Source organism: Diabrotica virgifera, chromosome 6 (genome assembly GCF_917563875.1).
Source record: "Diabrotica virgifera virgifera chromosome 6, PGI_DIABVI_V3a".
Taxonomy (NCBI): domain Eukaryota; kingdom Metazoa; phylum Arthropoda; class Insecta; order Coleoptera; family Chrysomelidae; genus Diabrotica; species Diabrotica virgifera.
In genome coordinates, this window is record NC_065448.1 from 198,774,483 (window position 1) to 198,799,077 (window position 24,595).

Genomic DNA, 24,595 nt, shown 5'->3' on the forward strand with positions numbered 1-24,595 from the left:
AAATGTTGAAAAACAGATGTCTCTTTCTCTTTGTAAATTTCGTACTTCTTCATCGATCCAATAACTACTATCAGAACGGAATTTATGTTGGGTTGGTGCTATCTCATGATACAAAGAATACACAAGATATAATCACGAGCATGACGGTGAAGTGGGCGTGTTTATATGGTGGGACGTTGTGACGTAAGTGGAGAGTGAAAACATAATCTGGCTTTAATTTAGCACGCCTATTGCCGTAAGAAGGTGTCATTTGCTTTTATTTTGAATGTTTTCTTGTGTTTGAAGAGTTTGAAATAGTGTAATTGTGTGTTTTTAAAACTTTCGATTATCGAACTAGTATTTATTAGTGAAGTGTAGGTTTACCATTGAATTTTTGTAAGCGAAAAATACTCTTTTCGTTATTTAAAGATGAGGTGTTCAATAGCTCTATGCAATAGTGACAACCAAAGTAAAATGGTTCACAAAAACATTATGTTTTTTCGGTTTCCAAACGATCCAAAGATGGCAAAAATTAGGGTAGATGCATGTAAACGAAAGGACCAGTTTCTTCCTAAAAATGGAAGGATTTGTTCAAAACATTTTACTGCAGATAGTTTCACGAGGGATTTGCAATATGAACTTATGGGAGTGTCTTCTAAAAATCGCCGTTCTTTAAAAGAAGATGCAGTACCTACATTACATTTACCTTTTGCAAAACCAGCGAAGAACAACAAAAAAAGAGAAGAACGTATGAGAAAAAGGGAATCGAAGAAATGTGTTCAGAATCTTCTTGATTTAGCTACAACATCTGACCTAGCTAGGTGAGTACTAGATAGAAAACCAAGAAAATGCTTAGCTTAACTTTGGTTGATTCTCACAAATATCATGTTCAGATTTAGTTTATAGGTAGGTTTTATTTGACAAGTTTTACTTATTGTAGTGAATGCCATGGTAAAGGGACTCTTGTAGATATTGCATCCGAAATTCATTCGAGAGAATCAAGAGATATCGTAGAAAAAGACCCTGAAAACAACTTATCTCAAGAATTATCATTGGTATCAGTTCAACGAAAAGATGTTAGGTAAGAAATTTTAAATTATTTAAGTGTACCAGCGTGTCTACTCCAGTTTCAAACAAATGGAGAAAAAACTAATTTTTTAATATGTACAGGAAGCTCAAAAAATAGCTACAAAAGTTGTGACATAACTTTTTTTTATTTAGCTTAATGCCTCGACAACAAATGGCCATTGGCATGGTATAGTTGATTTTGCAATCAGATACCTAGTGTAGTGTCTGTGTGTTGTTTTAATAGGGCTTTTCATCGATTGTCATTTGTTTGGAGCTTCAGTCATGTGTCACATAATATTAATATAGCTACGTCATATGTTATTGGTATACACCAATGATACAAACCAAAGACGTATAACATAAATATATTAATATTATGAAACTCGAAACAAATGACAATCGATGAAAAGTCCTATAGTAATTGATTTTATTTTATTTTCAGTATTATGACAGAGCCTGACATCAGGGATGAAACCATATTTCAGCTAAAACAAGAAATTGAACGTCTTAAAAATGAAAATCAAGTGCTCCATAGATTTTTTACTCCTAACCAGATAAAAAGACTAAAAAATCCACAAGAAAGGACAACGTGGACAGTTGAAGATATTGCAAGGGGAATTGTTATCCATTCTGCTGGGGCTCGAGCATATAGGCTTCTTTTAAAGAAAGGTTATCCTTTACCAGCCATATCAACTTTAAGAAGATGGTGCAGGAAGGTGAAATTAGAACCTGGAATTTTAAAGCAGGTAAGATAAGATTATTAATTTTATGGTAGCAGTTTGCAAGATTGCAAGTAAAGCACAACCAAATTCACTTTGTATGAGATTTGGATGCGCAAGGGAGTTGACATTCGGTTTTTCCACATTTTCTGAATTTTATCTTGGTACCGTGCAGTTATTTTACCTGGCAAGACGTTAGCAAAATAAATTTAAAAAAATTTGGAAAAGCTGAACGTCTGTACCAGTGTGCATCAAAATCTCCAATATAAACTGAATTTGGTTGTGCTGTATGTACTAAACATTGAAATAAATAAAACGCTTTTTTAGGTTTTCATGATTGTCGAAAAATCAGAATTGACTGATATACAAAAACTTTGCGTCTTATCATTTGACGAGATGAAAGTACGAAAGGATTATATGTATGACAAGGCTAATGATGAAACGCTCAAGCCATACAATTATGTACAGGTAGCAGTATTAAGAGGATTATTTGGTAATTGGAAGCAGCCAGTATTTTATCAATATGACTGTAAAATGACAAAATAAATACTATTTGAAATTATTAGCTTTGCTGAGAATGCTGGATTTCCAGTAGTGGCCATGGTAAGCGATCTAGGAGGAGGTAACAGAGGATTGCATAATGATTTAAATATTAGTATTTCACAGACTAGCTTTGCTAATCCAGTCAACCAAAAAAATATATATGTTTTTGCTGATGTGCCACATCTGATAAAACTATTAAGAAATCATTTTGTCGATAAAGGCTTTATAGTAAATAATACCGAAATTAACAAAGAAATAATTGAAAAAGTGATCAGTTTGACAAGTACAACCGATCTCAATATTGCCCACAAAATATCCTTGGATTCATTAAATGTAAGAGGTCCTCAAAGGCAGAAGGTGAAACTAGCAACAAAGATGTTTTCCCATACAGTTTCCAAAGCAATATCAAGATGTGGAGAGCTTGGAAAATTTGATAAGAATACCTGGATGGAATGTGCCGACTTCTTTAAAAATGTAAGGCATATTTTGTTAATTTTTCCCTTACTTTATAACAGTAATGATTTTTTTTGTTTTAGGTGAATGACTGGTTTGATTGCCTCAACGTTAGGGTACCTACAGAAGATTCTCGTAGTAGAAAGAAAGCATATGGGTTATCTCTGGAAGTTCAGAACAATATTTTGGATTCTATGTCCAAAACTATTACGGATCTTCGAGTGAAGGGAAGAGAATTTTTACTACCCTTTCAGAGAGGCATTCTCATATCAAATAATTCTTTAAAAGATCTTTTTGAAGATCTGAAGGCAACACATAACATCAGTTATATCTTAACCTATCGCCTGAATCAAGATGTACTTGAAAACTTATTTGGAGTTATAAGATCTAAAGGAGGCCTTCAAGATCATCCGACTCCCCTAGAGTTTAAATATAGGTTAAGGTCATACATCCTGGGATATAACGAAAGTTCATTTTCTGAAGCGTGCAATGTAGAGGAAGATGCTACACCAAGTTTAAATTTAGATAAAGAAGACCTTTTAAGTCAACAATATTTTTCATCACTGACTGATTTAGATATGATAGAAGATCAGTCATCATCACCAGATCTACTGTGTAAGGAATTGGATGACCTAGCATATGATGGGCTTGAAAATTTGGCAGGCTTTATTTGTCACAAGCTGAAAGATGAACTCGAGGTCAAGTCGTCCTCATCTTTGGCACCTTTAGATGAAAGCTCTTTTACATGGGTTAATCATCTTTCCGAAGGGGGGTTAAAAAAGCCATCAGAAAAATTAATGATCCAATTCCAGCAGCTGGAAGAAATATTTGTTACATTTAATCCTGATAATGATATAAAAATTTGCAAGGGATATTTAACCAAATTATTGAATCTCTCCTCTAATGTAGAATGTAGCATTAAAATAAAATCTTTATTTTTTAGGTCTAGGATGTATTTTAGATTAAGAAAACTGAATAAAAACTTGCGAGATCAGAAAGTCAGCAAAAAAAGAAAAATGTCAAAAATAATATTGTAATTTTTTTTAATAAATAGACGACTTTTTGTTTTTTATATTAGCTACATATTTTAATTTACAATCTGCTTCATCGAAGCTATAAGTAAATAGTTTAAGTGATAAATACATGAGGAAGAAGCTGCCCTATGACAACCTTCCTATTAATTTTTTACATTAGATAGTCTCCTTCTTCTTCTATTAGCTCTATAACTTTCTGATTTTTTCCTCTTTAACAATGTTCTTCCATTCTGCCCTGTCAGATGCTTTCCTTCGCCACTGCCTAATGTTCATGGTTTTAAGATCTTTCCCTATGTTGTCTATCCATCTTTTATAGGGTCTTCCTCTTGTTCTATTTCCTTGGGCTTCCATTTCTTGGTTACTTTTACAGATCGATTATCTAGCATTCTTTCCAAGTGACGAAACTAGTTTACTAGTTTATTATATAATAGTTTACTAGTTTCCAAGTGACTTTACAAATCTTACAATATCTGGGCTTTGCATTAGTTTATCTAGCTGGTAGTTCATTGTAATTCTCCATGAACCATCGTTGCAATGGGTGGCCCAAATACATTAGATCATAAATTTAATTGATTAGGTCTGTTGGTCAGTTGCAATCCGGGAGGAGCGTTTAGCAGTCTTTCTTCATCATTTGGATGACTTCTCAGTCCATCAAAGTAGTTCTTTGTGATTCTTTGAATTTCTTCCTCTACCAAAGGTGTAGCTGAATCCTTGTGTAGGGTTTTATTGCTTACATACCAGGGCGCATTGAATATAGCATTCTCAATATTTTTGACTGGACTCTTTATTTTATCTTAATATTTGATGGCTTTGAACAACCCCAGAGAACACCATAGGTCCAAATTAGTTGTATCATAGATTTATGCAGATGTAGTTTATATTCAACGGCGAGTTTTGATTTTTGACCCATTTGTTTTCTTCGCTTAAATATTCTTGAAAATTCAATTTTTCCAATTAATAATTTTGCATTTAAAAAACAGCCAAAAGTACTAAATACCTCATTTGTTTTGAAGCACGAAAACATATATTATTATAACAAGTGACCATATAATTATTGCAAAGACTTAAAAAAATGTTGTTACATATGTGACAAGGTTTTTGTTACATAGGCTGATTATGATGTATCATTATAATCAGTGTTTTACACCTCATATTTTTGTGAATTGTATGGACTTATTTTAATAACGTATGTAGGTACCATTTAAAAATATTACGATGTTTAATTTCTAATTTTAAATGTCAATAAAATGTAAATATATGTACATGATACATAAAACTACTTTTATTTATTTGTATTATAATCGAAATAAAATCATGCTGTATCCGCTAATAAAAGAAGTTTTTAATAATCTCAGCAGACTTTTACATTAATTAGTTTTAAATACCAAAGCCTTGATTTAATATCACCAGTTCTGAATGAACGATGTGCTCCCTTGCTATTTAGTTCCCGGCCCCAAAAAATACTTAATCCGGCGTTTAATATCACATTCATCGTAAAAAAAATAATAAAAACATTTAAACTGACGAAATTAAAGCAGTCCTTCCTTGTATTTTAAGAACGCCACTCTCCACTGACCTGTCACGCTGTTGATCATATCTTCGTTCTCATTGTATCATGGTGCTATCTTATCCAAACTGCTTCTGATATTATTTAAAAAGTATTCATACAAAACGTCAACATTGGTAGACGAATAATTCCAATCTTTTCCAATTAAATCAATGTTAATTGCTTCAATTTTCTCAGGCGTAATATATCTTGAAGATACCATTTTTAAATTCTTTTTTGCACAAATATTAATGGACGTACCAATAATGTCGTGATCAGTAAATTTCGGAAAAGTTCGGTCAGCTTCTTGAAGTTTGCAATTTGTGATAATTAGATCTATTAGAGTTCTGGAGTTTGCAGTAATTCGTGTTGGTATTTTAACGATTTGTTTACATCCAGCTGCTTGAATAATATTTAAGAGTTTAGTCCCGACTACAGAAACATTTAACACATTTACATTAAAATCTCCCAACATTACAATGTCATTTGTACACATTTCTTCTAACTCAAATAATTCTTGAAGAAAATCAAAAAATACAGCACTAGATCCATTTGGTGATCTATATACACCACCAATAATTAAATGCTTTTGACCAATCGTTACTTTAAGAAGTGTGCACCAATACTCCATTTGAATTGAAAATTGTTTCAATTCTCGGTAAATAATATGACTACGTACATAACAGATTACCCCTCCAGTGTGTCTGCTAGTGGAATAATTTACAGAACAATTGTAACCTTTTATCTGGTATTCAGCTTCAACAATATCATTAGTTATGTGAGTTTCCGTTACAACTACAAGAACCGGTTGAAAATCTGTTAGTAACTGTTTTAACTCACAAAAATGGGTTGTTAGACCTTCTATATTAACACATAAGATTAAACCATTTGGATTTGAATTGTTCTGATGACTTACCGGTAGTTGCTAGATGTATTTCGTTCTGGCTTTTGCTTGGTCACATGCTCGCTTGTAAGACACGCATGTCTTATCGAAGACCGAATGATTCAATTTTATTCCAGGGATTTTTAAAACTTCGTGCGCATACTTACAGTTTGTACACTTTTTTTCATCTTCCTTACACTCACTGCTCTTGTGTGGACCAGCACATTCTGCACACACAATATGGGGTACTGTACAGTGTTCGGCTTTATGGTTAAAGCGCCAACACTTAAAACACCGTAACACGTTAATATGTTCGTACACACGACAACTTTCCCAACCAACGAAGATCTTCTGTTTATTAATTAAGTGCTTAAACACATCTGCGGAGGTTTCAACAATAACACTATAATAATTTTTATTTTTAGGGACGTATTTTTTAATAATTTTTATCTCGTTGGTCGACATCGTTTCTAAGAAATTTTGTTTTTTAATATTATTTAAAAACACAGTTTCATCAACCAGTTCATTTTGTTTAACCCCCGGAATTAGAATTTTTGGGTTTACCATTTGTGGCGTTTCAATATCATATTTCTCCGATAATTCATTAACGGCGGCATGTTGAAGTTTTTGCAATGATTCTTTATCTTCACATTCAATTAGTAATCTACCTTGGCTGACTGGTTTAATTTTAGAGACTGCTACAGAAATATCTGCCGGTTTAATTTTTTGTACCACTTCATTTTTAGTTTCTTTACTGGTTTGATTAATTTTAGGTTTTATTATCAACGGTGACTGCCCTCTTGATACTACAGCTGAATAGGATGCTTTTTTCTTCTGGTCACTATCAACTTTTACAGCTTCCATCACTCTTTTGGTATCTTCTATTAATGATTCAGTTTTTGTCTCTACACTTTTTATATAACTTATTATTTTAATTCTTTCTTCCAAACTAATGACACAAACATCACAAAACCAGAAAACATTAGGAGAGTCATTAACAGCTTTAATTACTGCGTCCTTAACTGTAACACAATGATAATGATACAAATTTTCGCAGAGTTTACATTTAATTCGTTTTGTATTAACGATAAAATTGTCATCACAATGAGTACATGTACTCGCCATGACGACTAACGACCGACTACGATATACCGACCGAATATCATTCTAGATATCCTCATATTTTGAAATAAAAAAAATTCCCTATATTTTACGAATAAAAAATATATTCTGAAGTTGATGTTTAGTAAAATACCGTCTATTATGTATAATTCCAAGTAGTTTTACGCTAATGACGCCGACTTTGCAAAGTAACAAGACACTTACTCAACATACACACTACACATGACACTAATACTCATGTTGTGACTGGCCGAATGACATAAAGTCCATGCCATAAAAAAAATTAAAATTTTTTTGTTAATTGTCATTTTTGACCTGGGGTCATTTTCCCCCCCTTGGTCATCCGTGTAACAAAAAAAGGTTGTTCATCGGAAGGTTAAAATAACATCTCGTGATTTCATAGATATAAATTCAATGAAAATTTTATATTGCTCACTTGTTAGATCTCATCTTGATTTTTGTTCCTCTGTGTGGTCTCCATATTTTCTAGTTCATAAAAATAAACTTGATAGAGTTCAGCATACCTTTCTCAGATACGTAGCTTTTAAACAACATATATATCGTAGCTACACAGATATTGAATTATTATTGAATATTACTTCATTAGAAACCCGTAGAAAAAGAAAAGATCTGACAATCTTATTCAACATTATTAATGGAAATAGTAGCTGTCCCGATCTTCTGTCAAAAATTGGTCTTTTTGTACCTACTCGGTCATCAAGACAAACTCAAACTTTTCACATAAGCTTTCATAGCTATAACTATACTTACAACAATTTTTTACCACGAACACTAAGAATTAGACTTGCGAATTCTCTAAATGACTTAAATATATTCTGCAATTCCTTGGATAGATTTAAAAACCATTTGTTGAACATACAATGTTAGTGATATAATTTCTATCAGCAATTTTTTTAAGCTTAAACTTTGTTTGTTTTTTATATCGTAATGTTCTTTTTTTCCTTTAACTTATTAGCTTTGTTATCCAATACATATTATAATATTTGTTATTTCTGTTGACACTGTTTATGGTTTTGCTTTTGTCTTTGTAATAATTTTTTTTGTAATAATATTTTCTGAATTGGGCTTGCCCGTAAATAAATAACTAAAAATCACTGAAGCAGACAAAATTCCATTGACCATTTCAGTTTTGCTGAGCTCTACACCATTCTATACGTACCATAATTTCTATACTAATAATAATTTCAAGAAAGTGACAATGAATCACCATCTTGTAAAAATTGTCAGAGCATAGAACCATTTCAAGTAATCTTTGACTAACCGTTCTTTTTGAAACTCCCTCCTCTAGCTGCAACTAAATCATCTCTTATACCCTGTTCCACGAACATACGCCTGTCTTGGATTATCGCGACAACGAATATTTTACTGTGCAAATTATGAAGAACGAAAGTAAATTGCAAAATACATTGTTGTTTATTGGAACAATTATTAGAGCCATTTATTTTCGCACTTCTTATGTTGCACACTAAAATATTCGTTGTCGCGATAATCCAAGACAGATGTATATTCGTGGAATAGCCCATACTTGATGTACACTGTTCCATCTATTTCTGAGAACAAGAAGTATAAGATATGGTCACTGCCTTGGAATATTGTAAGACATTGGTGTAAGACGGCTGAAAGACAAAAATGACCAAGCGACATTTGGCTAACTTTACACTAGAGCGGTTTAAAGTTTGAAATTTTGAACAAAAAATCATAAAACCTGATTTGGTAGTTTTATTGTCATAATTCCAACAAACTTTAAATGAAGTTTAGATCTTTATAAACTACCATTTGTAGACTATATATTTTTTTAATAGTGTATGAGGTAGTGTCGGTTAGTAATATTTTCTGCTAAATCCCAACCAGGAAAAGTTACCAACCGACCATATTTTTTTACCTTCAACTGGAAAAAATACTGAAGGTGACTGATTTTTATTGTCGGAACTGGTAAAATTGACTAAACCTGATACATTTTTGACCGTATTTTAAGAAATATAACCTATCCGAAAGTCATTCATGTTTTGTAACAGGCAAAATGGTTAATATAAACGGTTAATATAAATTAATATAAACTGGATATAAATAGGCAAAACGGTTAATATAAATTAATATAAACTGGAAAACTAAAAAATAAAATATACACTAATTATCATATTAATAACAGGCCTTACTTTAAATTGTGTCGTATTTATCTATTCGCGATGTGCAAGTACTTGGAGGGAATACGAGAAACGATCGTGCGCGAATAGCGGAGAAATATCATAGAGGTATATATTAACATAGAGGGAGCCTATCTTCCGCGCTTCCTGACGACAAGATCTTATCGACTGGTTTGCTGCATCTCTTTCTAACACATTGTATTGAAAATCTATGATGACATTCAGTGTGAAGATAGGCACGGAAGAGGAGGACAACTGTAGCAGCTTTACTATGCGTAAGAGTGAGACAGCACTAATCCAAATAAAAAAGATGGTGTCGTCACTTCGCTCTGAATGACACTCTCTCTATGCTAATATACAGGGTGTCCCGAAAAGATTGGTCATAAATTATACCACACATTCTGGGGTCAAAAATAGTTCGATTGAACCTAACTTACCTTAGTACAAATGTGCTCATAAAAAAAGTTACAGCCCTTTGAAGTTACAAAATAAAAATCGATTTTTTTCAATATATCGAAAACTATTAGAGATTTTTTATTGAAAATGGACGTGTTTCATTCTTATGGCAGGAACATCTTAAAACAAAATGATAGTGAAATTTGTCCGCCCTATAAAAATTTTATGGGGGTTTTGTTCCCTTAAACCTCCCCAAACTTTTGTGTACGTTTCAACTAATTCATTATTGTGGTACCATTAGTTAACCACACCATTTTTAAACCTTTTTTGCCTCTTGGTATTTTTTCGATAAGCCAGTTTTTATCGAGATGCTGCTTCTTTTATAATATGCTTACATAAAAAATTTTTAAGGGGTTTTGTTCCTTTTAACCCCCCAAATGTTTGTGCACGTTACAATTAAGCTATTTTTATGGTACCATTAGTTAAACACAGTATTTTTAAAACTTTTTTGCCTCTTAGTCTTTTTTTGATAAGTCACTTTTTATCGAGATGTAGCTTTTTTTTTCAAAATATACCTAAAAATGTAAATTATAAATAAATTTTCAGATTATTAACAGGACTGTATAAATAGTGTATAATCGTACTTTGCCATATACAAATATGTGGTGGATTCGACAAATATTCAAAATATCTCAATAAACACTGGCTTATCGAAAAAGGACTAAGAGGCAAAAAAGTTTTAAAATCATTGTGTTTAACTAATGGTGCTACAATAATAATTTAATTGGAACGTACACAAAAGTTTGGGGGGGTTTAAGGGAACAAAACCCCCATACAATTTTAATGGGGTGCACAAATTTCACTTTAATTTTTTTTTAAGATGATGCTGCCATAAGAATGCGTCATGTTCATTTTCAATAAAAAATGTCTAAGAGTTTTCGATATATGAAAAAAAATCGATTTTCATTTTGTAACTTCAAAGGGTTGTAACTTTTTTTGTGTGGACTATTGTATATAGGTAAGTGAGGTTAAATCAACCTATTTTTGACCCTAGAATCTGTGGTATAATTTATGACCAATCTTTTCGGGACACCCTGTATAACTCTATGAGAAATATTGCAACTTTCTTAAATAATTCATAGTCAATTGAAATTGTCAAATTGACGTATATTTCATATCTACTGTCAATGAAGAAGAAAAAATTGTATGCTGCTCCACAATATTTATATGTTATGCAATTATTGTATAAAGGTAAATTTAATTAAGTATTTTGCTTGCAGTACTGCATTTTAATAACTAATTTTATTTACTACATACAATTGTTTATGTTTTAATAACAACCTGAATCTTACTATTTCTTCTTATTATTTTTTTGGCCTATGGCCTTGACAATTATCCAGTAACCAGGACTAATATAATTGGCCAATATAAGGTTTGTTCCTACAAAGGATCACAAACTAGTTCATGACAGTTTCTTACTGCTGCACAATACGCATGTGCGAATTCAACCAGCCGCGAACTAGTTTGTGATTTTTGTTGGAACAAGGAACAATATTCTACCGAGCTGGCAAGTTGCCTAAGAGCAGTGCCCAGAGAAAAGAAAAGAAAGAAGAAGAAAGCATTCTGGAAAACGAGGGAAACGAAAAACGAAAACTTTAACCCTTTAACCTTACTACTTTACACCAAATACTATAGTCAATAGTATTTGTTTACACCACAACACGAGCAACGAGCACACCTTTAACAAATACTATGGACATTCCAGTATTTGCTGTCACTCATTGTTTCATAAATTATAACAAAAGTATAAAACACTAAAATACAATATGTACTTAAATCAACAAAATAACCAAAACAAAGGTAAAGGTACCTATTTGATATAAATATAAATAGTTATTTAGTGTGAGCATGTGAGTGAATCAAAATTAGACTAATTGCGCATGTCCGTGATTACCAGTTTGCAAAAAGTTCGGAAACTTTTCAAACTGTCAGAAACTAATCTCAAACTGATTAAATATTTCATGGAACAGTGTACTTTGTTGACTAGTAATCGGAGAAAATCTTGTTGGAACGGCGAAATTATTATTGCGCATGCAGTCGGTGACAGTTGGAAACTTCTGTAGGAGCAAACTTATAATTAAAAGTGCGAATAATGTTGCTGAGCGTAGAAACCAGGTGTCGCTTTGCCTAACTTGCACGGTCCCAATATACGACATGCATGATCAGAGAAATGTATAAATGTCTTATTTGAAATATGTTTTCTTGGCATACTGCTACACTACTTACCAAAAGTAAATATGTCGTAGATGCCCATGCGCTTGCCAAAGCTAGGTTTAGGATGTTATGTATTCGTTTTCTACTATTCATTATTATTAATAAAACAATACGATTATGTTGAATAATCCAAAAATGAGTTATAATAATAAGTAATACCCAATAGTAAAAAATATAGATTTTAACTATTCCACAATTCGGAGCACACTGACTGATATTCTGTTACTAACTACAAAAATCAAACTATGATTTGGAGCCCTTTTAAACGGCGGAACATGTTACGTTCAATAATGATAAGCTTCCTCTTAAAATTTTTTTTTAAAGAAATATATTATATTTATCTAAGCAACAAAAACATTAAGAAAAAACGGCAGGTAAATTATTACCAAGCGACAAATTCCACCTATTTTAGGTAGAAAGAATATTCATCTTGTTTAAGAACTAATTTTCTTGTTTAAGAAAGTTACATCTACATAAAATTAACAAAACAAAAAATGGTATTTAATTAAGTGAGAAAAAAAGTAATAAATGATAAAAAAATATTTTTGGATAGGATAAAATTTCTTAAAGATATTGTTTGTATAAAATCACTAAGCGCTCAAACATTTAAAATACAATCTAACAAAAACTTACTAACTGTAAAGGATTAAAATGGAATATATACAAAATGAACGTTGTTCTTAAATTTACAAAATTCTAGTCGCTTGGTTGCCAAAAATTGTTAAAAATGTCATATATTTTAAATTACCAAGCAACAAAAAATTCATCGTGCCACATGAGGATACAACCAATCGACACAGAAAAAATTTCTGATTTCAATGATATATATAACTCAATATCGCCCAAATTGTCGTTTGGTAACTTTTGCCTTTCAACCGTCGACATCCAGATCCTTCACTACGCCGATAAGTCTGATCAATGGACCATCTGCTTCAAACTCTTAACACTGTTGATGGAGTAGCTTCAACTCTTTGTAAAATTTCCTGTAAACCAAAACCGGCCTCTTTCATGCTTATAATGCATTCTTTTTTGAAGTTGCTTAAATGACAAAATTACCCACAACTATGATCTCTTGGCATTTTAAATTTTTTGGGTAAATTAAAAACAATCCAAAATGACCCAAAATTACAAATAAACCAAGTATACTATATTTACAATCAAGATGCCAATCAGTTTGATTGTCTGTCAAATTATATTGTCCGTGTACGCCATTATGCTAAATAAGTATTAATTCTGTTTTAGGTTTTCCTTCTTCGGTTTTTCAGAAAGATGATATAGACAGTGATATGCTGCAACATCCAACGGGGAAATCACTCCAACACCATAACAAAAGTGCCAATATTTCAACAAAAATGTTTGTTGAGAACAATCAGTTAATTCAAAATATGGATTCCGCGGAAAAGCAGATTATTGCTAAAAACAACAACAGAAACATAAATTTGTCCTTTGAAAAGTCGTTTTCATGTAATGTTTGTTCAATTAAATTTACTCTCAAAAGTAGCTTGAGAAAACATTCACTTACTCATGCTGAAGAAACACCTTTTGAGTGCGATATTTGTCATAAAAGATTCAGCCAAAATTCCCAATGTCTTGCACATAGACAAACACATACAAAAGAGGAACCCTTCAGATGTAGTATTTGCTTTAAGTACTTTAAGGGAGAATCTGTCTTAAACGGACATATGAAATTGCACACTGGCTCCAGTATTTTAACAGAAAGCGACCGATCTAACCAACAAGACGACCTCCATGATGAAGATAATAGTTTAGAATCGATAATGTCTGAGAACAGTTCAAATATATCCACAGATAATGATGAATTAACACATAGTATACTTAATATTGAAGAAAACCATATGCAACAAACCAAATTTGATAATCATCTTAAAGAAAAACCCAACCAACGTACGTTTGTGCATAGTAAAGAAACAGACAAACTATTTCAATGCAAAATTTGCTATAAGCGTTTCTCAGTAATAACCAATCTAACACGTCATATATTTAGGCATGCAGACTTAGCTAGATTTAAGAACCGCATACAAAAACGCACTGCAGAACAACAATTAAGGTGTCATATATGCTTTGTGCAATTCACATTTAAAGATAGCCTCAGAAATCATTTACTTAGGCACGTTGGAGAAAAACCTTTTGAGTGTAATATTTGTCGTAAACTGTTTTTTCAAAATAATAATTGTATTGTACATAGACGTACACATATAAACGGGAAATCTTTAGAAAAGAAATCACTTGATATTTATTCCAATATGCCTACAGAAATTGATCAGTCAATGGAAAATGTGCCTTTAAATGCCGAAAAAGAATCTTTGCAAAATGTTACATCAGATCATCTTTCTAATGTTTCAAAAGTAGATTCTTTCCAATGCAAATTTTGTTTCAAACAGTTCTCACTACAAGCAAATTTAAAACGTCATATGCTCACGCACTTGGGAATAAAACCCTTTAAATGCGTTATATGTTTAAAGACATTTTCTTCTCAAATCGCACTAACAGAACATGAGCGCATACATTCTGGAGAAAAACCCTATAAATGTGAATTGTGTGAAAAGGAATTTATATCAAAGTATATCTTCAAGAAACATATGAGATTTCACACAGGCGAAAAACTTATAAAGTGTGATTATTGTCCCCAACAGTTTACAAATAACACAAGTTTGAAGAGACACATAGTAAGCCACACTAGAGAAAGACCATTTCAATGTATTATTTGTTTTAAGAAATACTCAAACAAAGGAAACCTGGACAGACATATGCGCTGTCACACTGGAGAAAATCGTCAATTTAAATGCACTATATGTTTAAAGACATTTTCTTCACAAATCACACTTACAGACCATGAGCGCATACATTCTGGACAAAAACCCTATAAATGTGAATTGTGCCAAAGGGAATTTAGATCAACGAATTGCTTCAACAAACATATGAGACTCCACACAGACGAAAAACTTATAAAGTGTGATTATTGTCCCAGACAGTTTATAGATAACACTAGTTTGCAGTTGCACATACTAAGCCACACTGGAGAAAGACCATTCCAGTGTGTTGTTTGTTTCAAAAAGTTTTCAAGAAAATACAGCCTGAACAAACATAATATGCGTTCCCACACTGGAGAAAATCCTCGATTTAAATGCATTATATGTTTAAAGACATTTTCTTCTCAAATCACACTAACAGACCATGAGCGCATACATTCTGGAAAAAAACCCTATAAATGTGAATTGTGTCAAAAGGAATTTAGATCAAAGAACCCCTTCAACAAACATGTGAGATTGCACACCGGGGAAAATCTTATAAAGTGTGATTATTGTCCCCAACAGTTTACAAATAACACAAGTTTGAAGAGACACGTAGTAAGCCACACTAGAGAAAGACCATTTCAATGTATTATTTGTTTTAAGAAATACTCAAACAAAGGAAACCTGGACAGACATATGCGCTGTCACACTGGAGAAAATCGTCAATTTAAATGCACTATATGTTTAAAGACATTTTCTTCACAAATCACACTTACAGACCATGAGCGCATACATTCTAGACAAAAACCCTATAAATGTGAATTGTGCCAAAGGGAATTTAGATCAACGAATTGCTTCAACAAACATATGAGACTCCACACAGACGAAAAACTTATAAAGTGTGATTATTGTCCCAAACAGTTTACAGCTAACAGTGAATTTCAGAAACACGTAGTAAGCCATACTGGAGCAGGACCATTTCAGTGTGTTGTTTGTTTCAAGAAGTTTGGAACCAAATCAAACCTGGACGAACATAGACGTTTCCAGTGCTGTATTTCCCATTACGCCAAATACGCAAAGGCGTCAGGCGGCAAAACATAAAAGGCGGCGAAGATGTACAGCTTCAATACTAAATCAAATAGAATGCATAGTGAAAACACAGCCGACGAAGTCCAATGGAACAAGGTGGTCTGCTCGCCATGATGCTGTAGTGAGCGTATGCTCAGAGTTGGAGCGAATATTTAAATCTTTGACAGTAACTGAGCGATTAATCTCTGAAAAACCAACGGTTCGCGGAAGCAACTGGAATAAAACGTGGCTTAAACCGATTCGAATGTGCCTTTATGACGGTTTTCTAGAAGTAATCTTAGAGCGTTTCGATAAGACCAATAAAATACTTCAAAGCGTTGATACCAACACTGAAGGCACAACTACCCTTTTTTTTATCTTTGATCAATTTTGTAAAATCTTTACGAAATGCTGAAACCTTTGAAAAAAGCAAAAACACTATGGACGAAAATTACGATAGTCGACAACGAAATCTTATACCCGCTTTACACCAACAATAAATTAAACAAGAAATTGACCAATTTATTCAAGGCCAAATTTGACGTGTTCAAAAAACAACAATTTGACATTAAATTTTGTTCGTTATTAACTTCACATCATTGTCAAATAACTGTCAAACTGCCAATACGTGTTTTTCAGTTCTTTCGCATTTTAAAGTTTAATTTCAAGTGTTGTCTGATCTTTTTAATAGAGTAGACACATTTTGCAGCTGTATAGTGGTGACAACATATTATATTTGGTGGTATGTCGGTTAGAAAGGAGATTGATGACCCGGGTGGAACAATAATTGAGGACATTTCTGGTGAGTCTGTTCCAATTAAAAATAATTATGAAGACGATATTTCTAGTGCTGAGAAACTACATTATGACAAAAATATTCGTTACCGATTAAGTGATTCAGGACCATTTATTATTTATATTGAGTCTACCGACAAGAACATTGGAAAATTACATGCTATCAGAGTTTGACATTATTTACATTTAAATAATTTCAAAAGTAGCATTGCTGAAATCAAATCTATTGGTAGGAATAAAATTAAAGTAGTTTTGAATAATGCTTCATCTGCCAACAATATTGTAAGTAGCGACTTTTTAGAAGTCAACAATTTAATTGCTTATTTCCCACAGTTCTTTGTGGAACGTCGTGGTTTAATATGCTCAGTTGATACAGAATTTACAGAAATATATCTATTAGAAAAACTTAAAGCTGAGAATCCAGATAGTAATATTAAACAAATAAAACGACTAAAGCGTAGAATCACAACAGAAACAAATGATATTAAACTAGTAGCTAGGCAACTTGTATGTATAACATTTATTGGATCTTCTTTACCAAAAGAAGTTATAATCAATAGTTGTATTTTTCTGGTGGAACCGTACATATATCCCGTTATACAATGTGAAAGATGCTTAAGGTACGGACATATGACACAACAATGTAAAGGGAAGGAGCGCTGTAAAAACTGTGGTGAAAACCATAGTAATACGGATTGTTCTATGGTAACCAAATGTTTACATTGTAATCAGCAACATTCAGCATTGTCAAGAGAGTGTCCAGAATATAGTAAACAACGAAAAATTAAGGAAATTATGGCAACAAAAAATATATCGTTTCAGGAAGCTGAAAAAGTTCATAGTAATCCAAATTATTATTCAAACGTGTTGACTAGTAATAAATTCTCGTTGTTGGCTAATGATTCTAGCAGTTTTCCTCCACTACCTTCTAGAAATGTCAATTTACCGTCAGTATGCAGTATCTCTAAACCGAGAGTTGTGAGAAGAAATTCCATATCTAGTAACACCTCCGAATCGTTAAAAAAGAAGAAGACTGAATGAGAGCGAAAATATTGATAATGAAAAAGTTGAAAAGAATATGGCCAGTTCGTCAATCTTACCAAACCCTTATAGGGATGAGTTTATGATGCATAAAGAAAAAATAGTTGAAGGCATTTCTAATATAATATTCAGCTTTCTTTCCGATGTATCGAATTGGAAGGACAGTTTTCATAATGATCCAAATTTAATTAAAAAGCAAATTTCAAAGTTATTAGAAAATGTATCCACATCTAATGGCACATAATAGTTTAAAGAATTTAAATTTGATACAATGGAATAGTCGTTCTACTGTATCTAATGCACAAGCTTTTAAACAATTTTTGTATTCTAATGATATTGACATTGCAATTTTATCGGAAACATGTTATAAGACAAATCACAACATTATTTATAGAGGATACCAAGTTATTAGAAAAGATCGCCAAGGTCGCAGATTTGGAGGTGTAGCTATATTTTTAGGCCTACGGATACATACTTATAAAATATTGGATGTTATAAATGTTGGTACGTTAGAAATTTGTGGTGTAAAAATTGATTTTAATGGCAGATTAATTAATATAATTTCGTTGTATAAATCTGATAAAAATCTAAGCATCCGGGAATGGGAACGTCTTTTTAATTGGTGTTGCTCACTTGAAAGAGAGACGATACTGGGAGGCGACTTCAATGCCCATCATGCGGTATGGGGTTCTCCAAAAAATGACATTGATGGCAATAGAATAATTGAAGCACTAGCTGATATGAACTTAATAATTCTAAATGATGGTACAGCAACCCGAATTATTCCACCAAGCTCCACAAAATCAGCTGTAGACTTAACGTTAGTAACTCCTGGATTAGCTGCAATAGCTCATTGGCAAACGTTGGATAGAACTCTTGGATCTGATCATTACATTATTTCCATCAAATTAAATATTGATGTACCTTCTACCATTGTCTATCCAACAAGGAAATGGAGATTAAAGAAAGCCAACTGGGAATTATTTCAGAGTACTCTTGAAATTGAATTAAAGAATGTTGTATACTCTGATAACTGTCAAGAAACGGCAGTTACTCTTAATAGAGCAATCAATACAAGCGCCGAAGCTTCTATTCCTGAAAACGTACCATTCATTCCTAAACATAGACAAAAATCGATTTGGTGGGATGATGAATGTGCCAAACAATTACAGCTTAAGAAGGATGCGCTTAAATTATACAAAACCTCATCCACTCTGAGTAACTTTCTTGAATATAAAAAGATAGAAGCTATAACTAAAAAAATGTTTAAACAGAAAGCCAGAAGTACATGGATTCAATTTTGTTCCAATCTTAACTCTAGCTGTCCATCAACTCAAATATGGAAGATGGTGAACAAATTGAACAACAAAAATACAAATATTAAACATGCTCCCTCTTCAGTTGCAGAAGATATTCTACAGAAGCTATGTCCACCTTTTGTTGACAAACATATACCTCACTCAGGAGCACCTTCAGAAGAACATTATTTACTAAAGGAAATAACAGCATCCGAACTGGAATATGCCATTAAGATATCCAAAAACACAGCCCCAGGTCCAGATCATATTTCGTATATTATGTTACAAAAAATGGGTACGCTGGCTAAAAGATTACTATTGCATATTTATAATTGTATCTTGAAAACTGGAATATTTCCTTACAAATTTAATGATTGCTTTGTTATATTAATTCTGAAACCGGAAAAAATAAAGATCATCCGGATTCATATCGACCAATTACATTGTTGTCATGCATTTTCAAAACATTCGAAAGAATTCTAAAATTGAGAATGAAAACTTGTTAAGGAGGCATAGTATACTAAAAGCAACACAATTTGGCTATAAACAAGGGTGTGGTACGATGGATGCAGTAGTACGTCTGACTACAGATGTTCAAATTGGTTTTTCCAATTCTATGACCACAGGTGCATTGTTTATCGATATAAAAAGTGCTTATGACAATATTGATTTGAATATACTCTGTGATAAACTTGTATTTCTTGGTGTTCCAAAATGCATGGCATATTTACTATCAAATTTATATAAAGACAGAAATGTATCCATTCGAGTAGGTCATAATATCATAGGACCAATGATTACATCAAAGGGTATTCCACAGGGAGCTGTTCTAAGTCCACTTCTTTTTAATATGATTTGCACAATTTATGGTCTCCCAATATTGTCTGTTTACAGTATGCTGATGATATTGTCATCTATTCACAGAAGAAAACATATATGGAATGTACTACTGAACTGAAACATATAATGTACAACCTTAATAACTGGACTTGGTTAAATGGCTTTAATATTTCGTACCAAAAGTGTGCCGTAGTATTCTTTTCTAGAAAACACCCTATTAGAGATTGCACAGTATGCTTACAGGGCAATACTATTCCAATTGTTTCGGAATTTAAATACCTTGGTGTCATACTTGACAGAAAACTTCTTTGGACTCAACATATTAACTACACAATTAGTCGCTGCGAAAAAGGTATTAATTTACTTAAAATGCTTTGTAAGAGATCGTGGGGTGCAGATCAAACTACTGGATTGACTTTTTATCGAGCCTATATTAGATCTATTATAGATTACGGGTGTTTGGTGTATGGATCAGCGAGCATAAGTAATTTACGTAAACTTGATAGAATCCAATTGAAAGCTTTGAAAAATGTGTTAGGGTTGATGAAAAGCACTCCAAATGAAGCTACACTAGTTCTAGCATCTGAAAACCCACTCCCATTACGTAGAGAATATTTGGCAAGCAAATATTTCCTAATCCAACATTATTGCTGCACGTATAATGCAAAAATAATTAGTCAATTAAATACAGCTGATAAAACATCTACACATTTTGCAAAAAAGAATTCTCCACTACTAGTGACAGCATTTGTAACTTGCCATGAACTTAATTTAACAAACTCTCCTTGCTACCTTATTTGGGAATCATTGGATATACCACACTTAACAAGCGTTCTATCTACAAATATTATTCCTAAATACCAAACTAAATTTTGTCATAATACTCTCAAGGAAATCTTAAGTAATTATTCAGATTACACCACGATCTATACAGATGGGTCAAAATCAGTAAACTGTACAACAAGTGCTTACTTTGTACCAAAAATAAATTTAAAAAAAGTATTTACTCTAAATAATCAATCCAGCATCTTTTCCGCCGAAGCATGTGCTATATATAAAGCTCTTGAATGGTGTTGTGAGAAACAATGGAACAAAATTGTTGTGTGCAGTGATTCACTATCAGTATTAAATGCATTACAAAACTTTAGAGTCACAATTAACAGCAATATATTTATATTAAAAATATTGCAACAATTACTAAAATTATCAGCTTCAACATATAGTGTTAAATTTGTGTGGGTTAAGGGACATTCAGACATATTAGGTAATAGTATTGCGGATTCAATAGCTAAAAATCCACTAAAGTACCCTCAAATATTGATTGAAGAACTTAACACATGTGATATTTTTGCATACGTTAAACAGCATATTAAATGTAAATGGGATAGACGTTGGATTCAGTTCGGTGAAAGTACAGGCACTAATTTGTTTAAATTACAACCAACAGTAGCTGTTAACCAATTTTACAAAGTTGTTGCACTAAGTAGAAATACAGTGTCGACCATCCTAAGATTAAAAGTAGATCATGGATGTTTCCGGAAGCATCTACATAAAATCGGAGTTCTCCCAACAGGCAGATGTGACTGTGGAACTAGCATAGCTAATCTAAATCATATATTTTTTAACTGTCCCTTAAATCTCAATGCAAGTATGTGGCTGCTACAAGAATTGCTGAAAGCAGGTTTAAGTACTCCCCTAGACTTAAATGTGCTATTAAGTGTGGATAACATTAAAATTTTTAAACTAATTATGACATTTCTTCAAAAAATTAAATTAAAAGTGTGAATGTAAAACTAATCGTTTGAATGAATAGGTATTTCTTTTGTATTATGTAATGTATGAATGAGATATTTACTGTAATTAATTATATTATTTTGTAACCTATGTATGTTTTTAGTTCTTACCGTAGTGAAAAAAAAAATTAATATAGTTGTATTTATTAACATAGTACGTAGGCATTGTTATTTGTAAGCTTTATTTTTTTTATTTTTTATTTTTAAGTGTATACTGGACAATTTTATACTTATGAACGAATAATAATTTTATATGTAGTTACGTGGCTAAAGGTTCTGAACCAAGGCCAGAATAAAATTAAAAAAAAACTTCACATCAATAAATTCGTGAATTTCTTGGAAGTCAAAGTTTCTTTGACTTCAATAAATTGAAGGAACTTTGAATAAATAAAGGGTTGTTTTCACGAAAAGTTAATAGAAAGTGCCAAGTAGGTACCTACAACAATGGTATCGGGACGATCTGGACGGTTCCGTGCTTTTCTCAGAATTATTAAGAGAAGACGTAATTTCTGAAAAAATTAGTCTATTAAATACGCTATTATAGAGGGTGTCCCGAAAAAATTGGTTATAACATAAATTATACCATACATTCTGGTGTCAAAAATAGTTCGATTGAACCTAACTTGCCTTAGTACAAATGTGCTCATAAAAAGTTATAGCCCTTTGAAGTTACAAAATGAAAATCGATTTTTTTCAATATATCGAAAACTCTCAGAGATTTTTTATTGAAAACGGACATGTATCATTCTTATGCTATGGCAGGAACATCTTAAAACAAAATTATAGTGAAATTTGTCCACCCCATAAAAAGTTTATGGGGATTTTGTTCCCTTAAACCCCCCAAACTTTTGTGTACGTTCCAATTAATTCATTATTGTGGTACCATTAGTTAAACACGTTTTTAAAACTTTTTTGCCTCCTAGTATTTTTTCGATAAGCCAGTTTTTATCGAGATGCGGCTTCTTTTTCAATATATTTACGTAAAAATTTTATGGGGGTTTTGTTCCTTTAAACCCCCCAAATGTTTGTGTACGTTCCAATTAAACTATTATTTTGGTACCATTAGTTAAACATAGTGTTTTTAAAATGCAGCAGATGAGTTAAAAGTTCGCGGCGTCGTTGTAATAGTGGACATATCGGAAACTAATTTTATCATACTGGTTACATGGTTGCGTTTAGCCATGTAAGGGTTTGTCATCATATTCTTTATCGCTCAATGTACATATTGGCATTAAAAACAAAAAATCGATAATTTTTGATATATCGGGTTTTGCCTTAGTACTACAGACAGGTCTCTAATCGTACATAACCATATACAAATATATGGTGGATTCGACAAATATTCAAAATATCTCGATAAACACTGACTTATCGAAAAAGTACTAGAGACAAAAAAGTTTTAAAAACATTGTGTTTAACTAATGGTGCCACAATAATAATTTAATTGGAACGTACACAAAAGTTTGGGGGGTTTAAGGGAACAAAACCCCCATAAAATTTGTATGGGGTGGACAAATTTCACTATAATTTTGTTTTAAGATGTTCCTGCCATATGGCTATTTTCAATAAAAAATCTCTGAGAGTTTTCGATATATGAAAAAAAATCGATTTTCATTTTGTAACTTCAAAGGGCTGTAACTTTTTTTGTGTGTACTATTTTATATAGGTAAGTGAGGTTCAATCAACCTATTTTTGACCCCAGAATCTGTGGTATAATTTATGACCAATCTTTTCGGGACACCCTGTATATTCGGGCTCATAATTTGGAAGCCGTTTTTCCTAACGTCTAAATCGTCTTGCGCATATTTGTCTCCATTGTTGTCACAGTTTGCTCGGCGGAGCGTCTCTTTTCAACACTTTAAACGGTTAAAAACGTACTTAAGATCAACCATGGAGCAAGACAGACTCAATTCCTTGACAATAGAATCTGATTTGACAACAACCTTAGATTTTGATACGATTCTCAAATCATTTGCATCCATGAAATCTCGACAAAAAGTAATGTAATTATTATACTGATCTAAAATACGTATATTTTTTGAATAAAAAGCTAGTTTTGGATTGTTGTTTTTATTTATCTAGTTAACTTAAGTCGACTTTACATTACATGATTTATCATGTGATTTGACGTATGATTTGGTCATGCAGTAAAATTATGGTAAAATTTACATGTTTACACTGTGTGATTTGTCATATGATTTTGTCATAAGCATTGTCATGCGGCTCATCATGGGCGAAATCATATAGTGGGAGAAATCATGTAGTGTAAAGTCGACTTTAGGGGCGGCATTTTTAACTAGTGTAGGGCGGAAAATTGGTAAATCCGGCACTGTATGTTCCTACACTGAAGAAAAATTTAATGAGTGTAATTTTTGTCATAAAACGTTTACTGAAAGATGCACGTTAAAGATGGACATGATGACAATACACCCTTTTGAATGTGATATTTGTCATAAACAATTCATTATAAAAAACCTGTGTTGAGCGCATGCATACACATGGAGTAGAAAAACCATAGAAATATGAGATTTATACCAAGAGGTATGGATTTTTTGTTTTGCCATTCCTATCGGAGAGTGGAAATCATCAAGGAAAGAGCTCCTTCGTGGTGCAGCCAGACCACTCTCTCAAACATGCTTCTACGGCCTTGAATTCTTTTCCTACTACTTTTCCCTTCAGTATATTTTGAAGTAATGCTTATTTTTGTCCTCTCATTAAGTGGCTCAAATATTGGCCCGATTCAGTAAAAATAACCTATGTGTTGATCACAGACTTTACACATACAAGGGTGGCGGGAAAGTTGCTTTACACTAATAATAATGTTT

The 24,595-nt window shown here is 32.4% G+C and overlaps 1 protein-coding gene across 2 annotated transcripts in view; it reads left to right on the forward strand.

The window, feature by feature from the left end:
* LOC126887111 (zinc finger protein 271-like) overlaps positions 1 to 23,831 on the forward strand; it is a 42,781-nt gene extending 18,950 nt beyond the window's left edge. For both annotated transcript variants that reach the window (XM_050654453.1, XM_050654454.1), the window contains one exon: positions 13,425 to 23,831. In XM_050654453.1, the coding sequence (XP_050510410.1) occupies positions 13,425 to 16,036 (2,612 nt within the window). In that variant the 3' untranslated portion in view covers positions 16,037 to 23,831. The remainder of the gene's footprint in view (positions 1 to 13,424) is intronic.
* Positions 23,832 to 24,595: the final 764 nt, after the last annotated feature.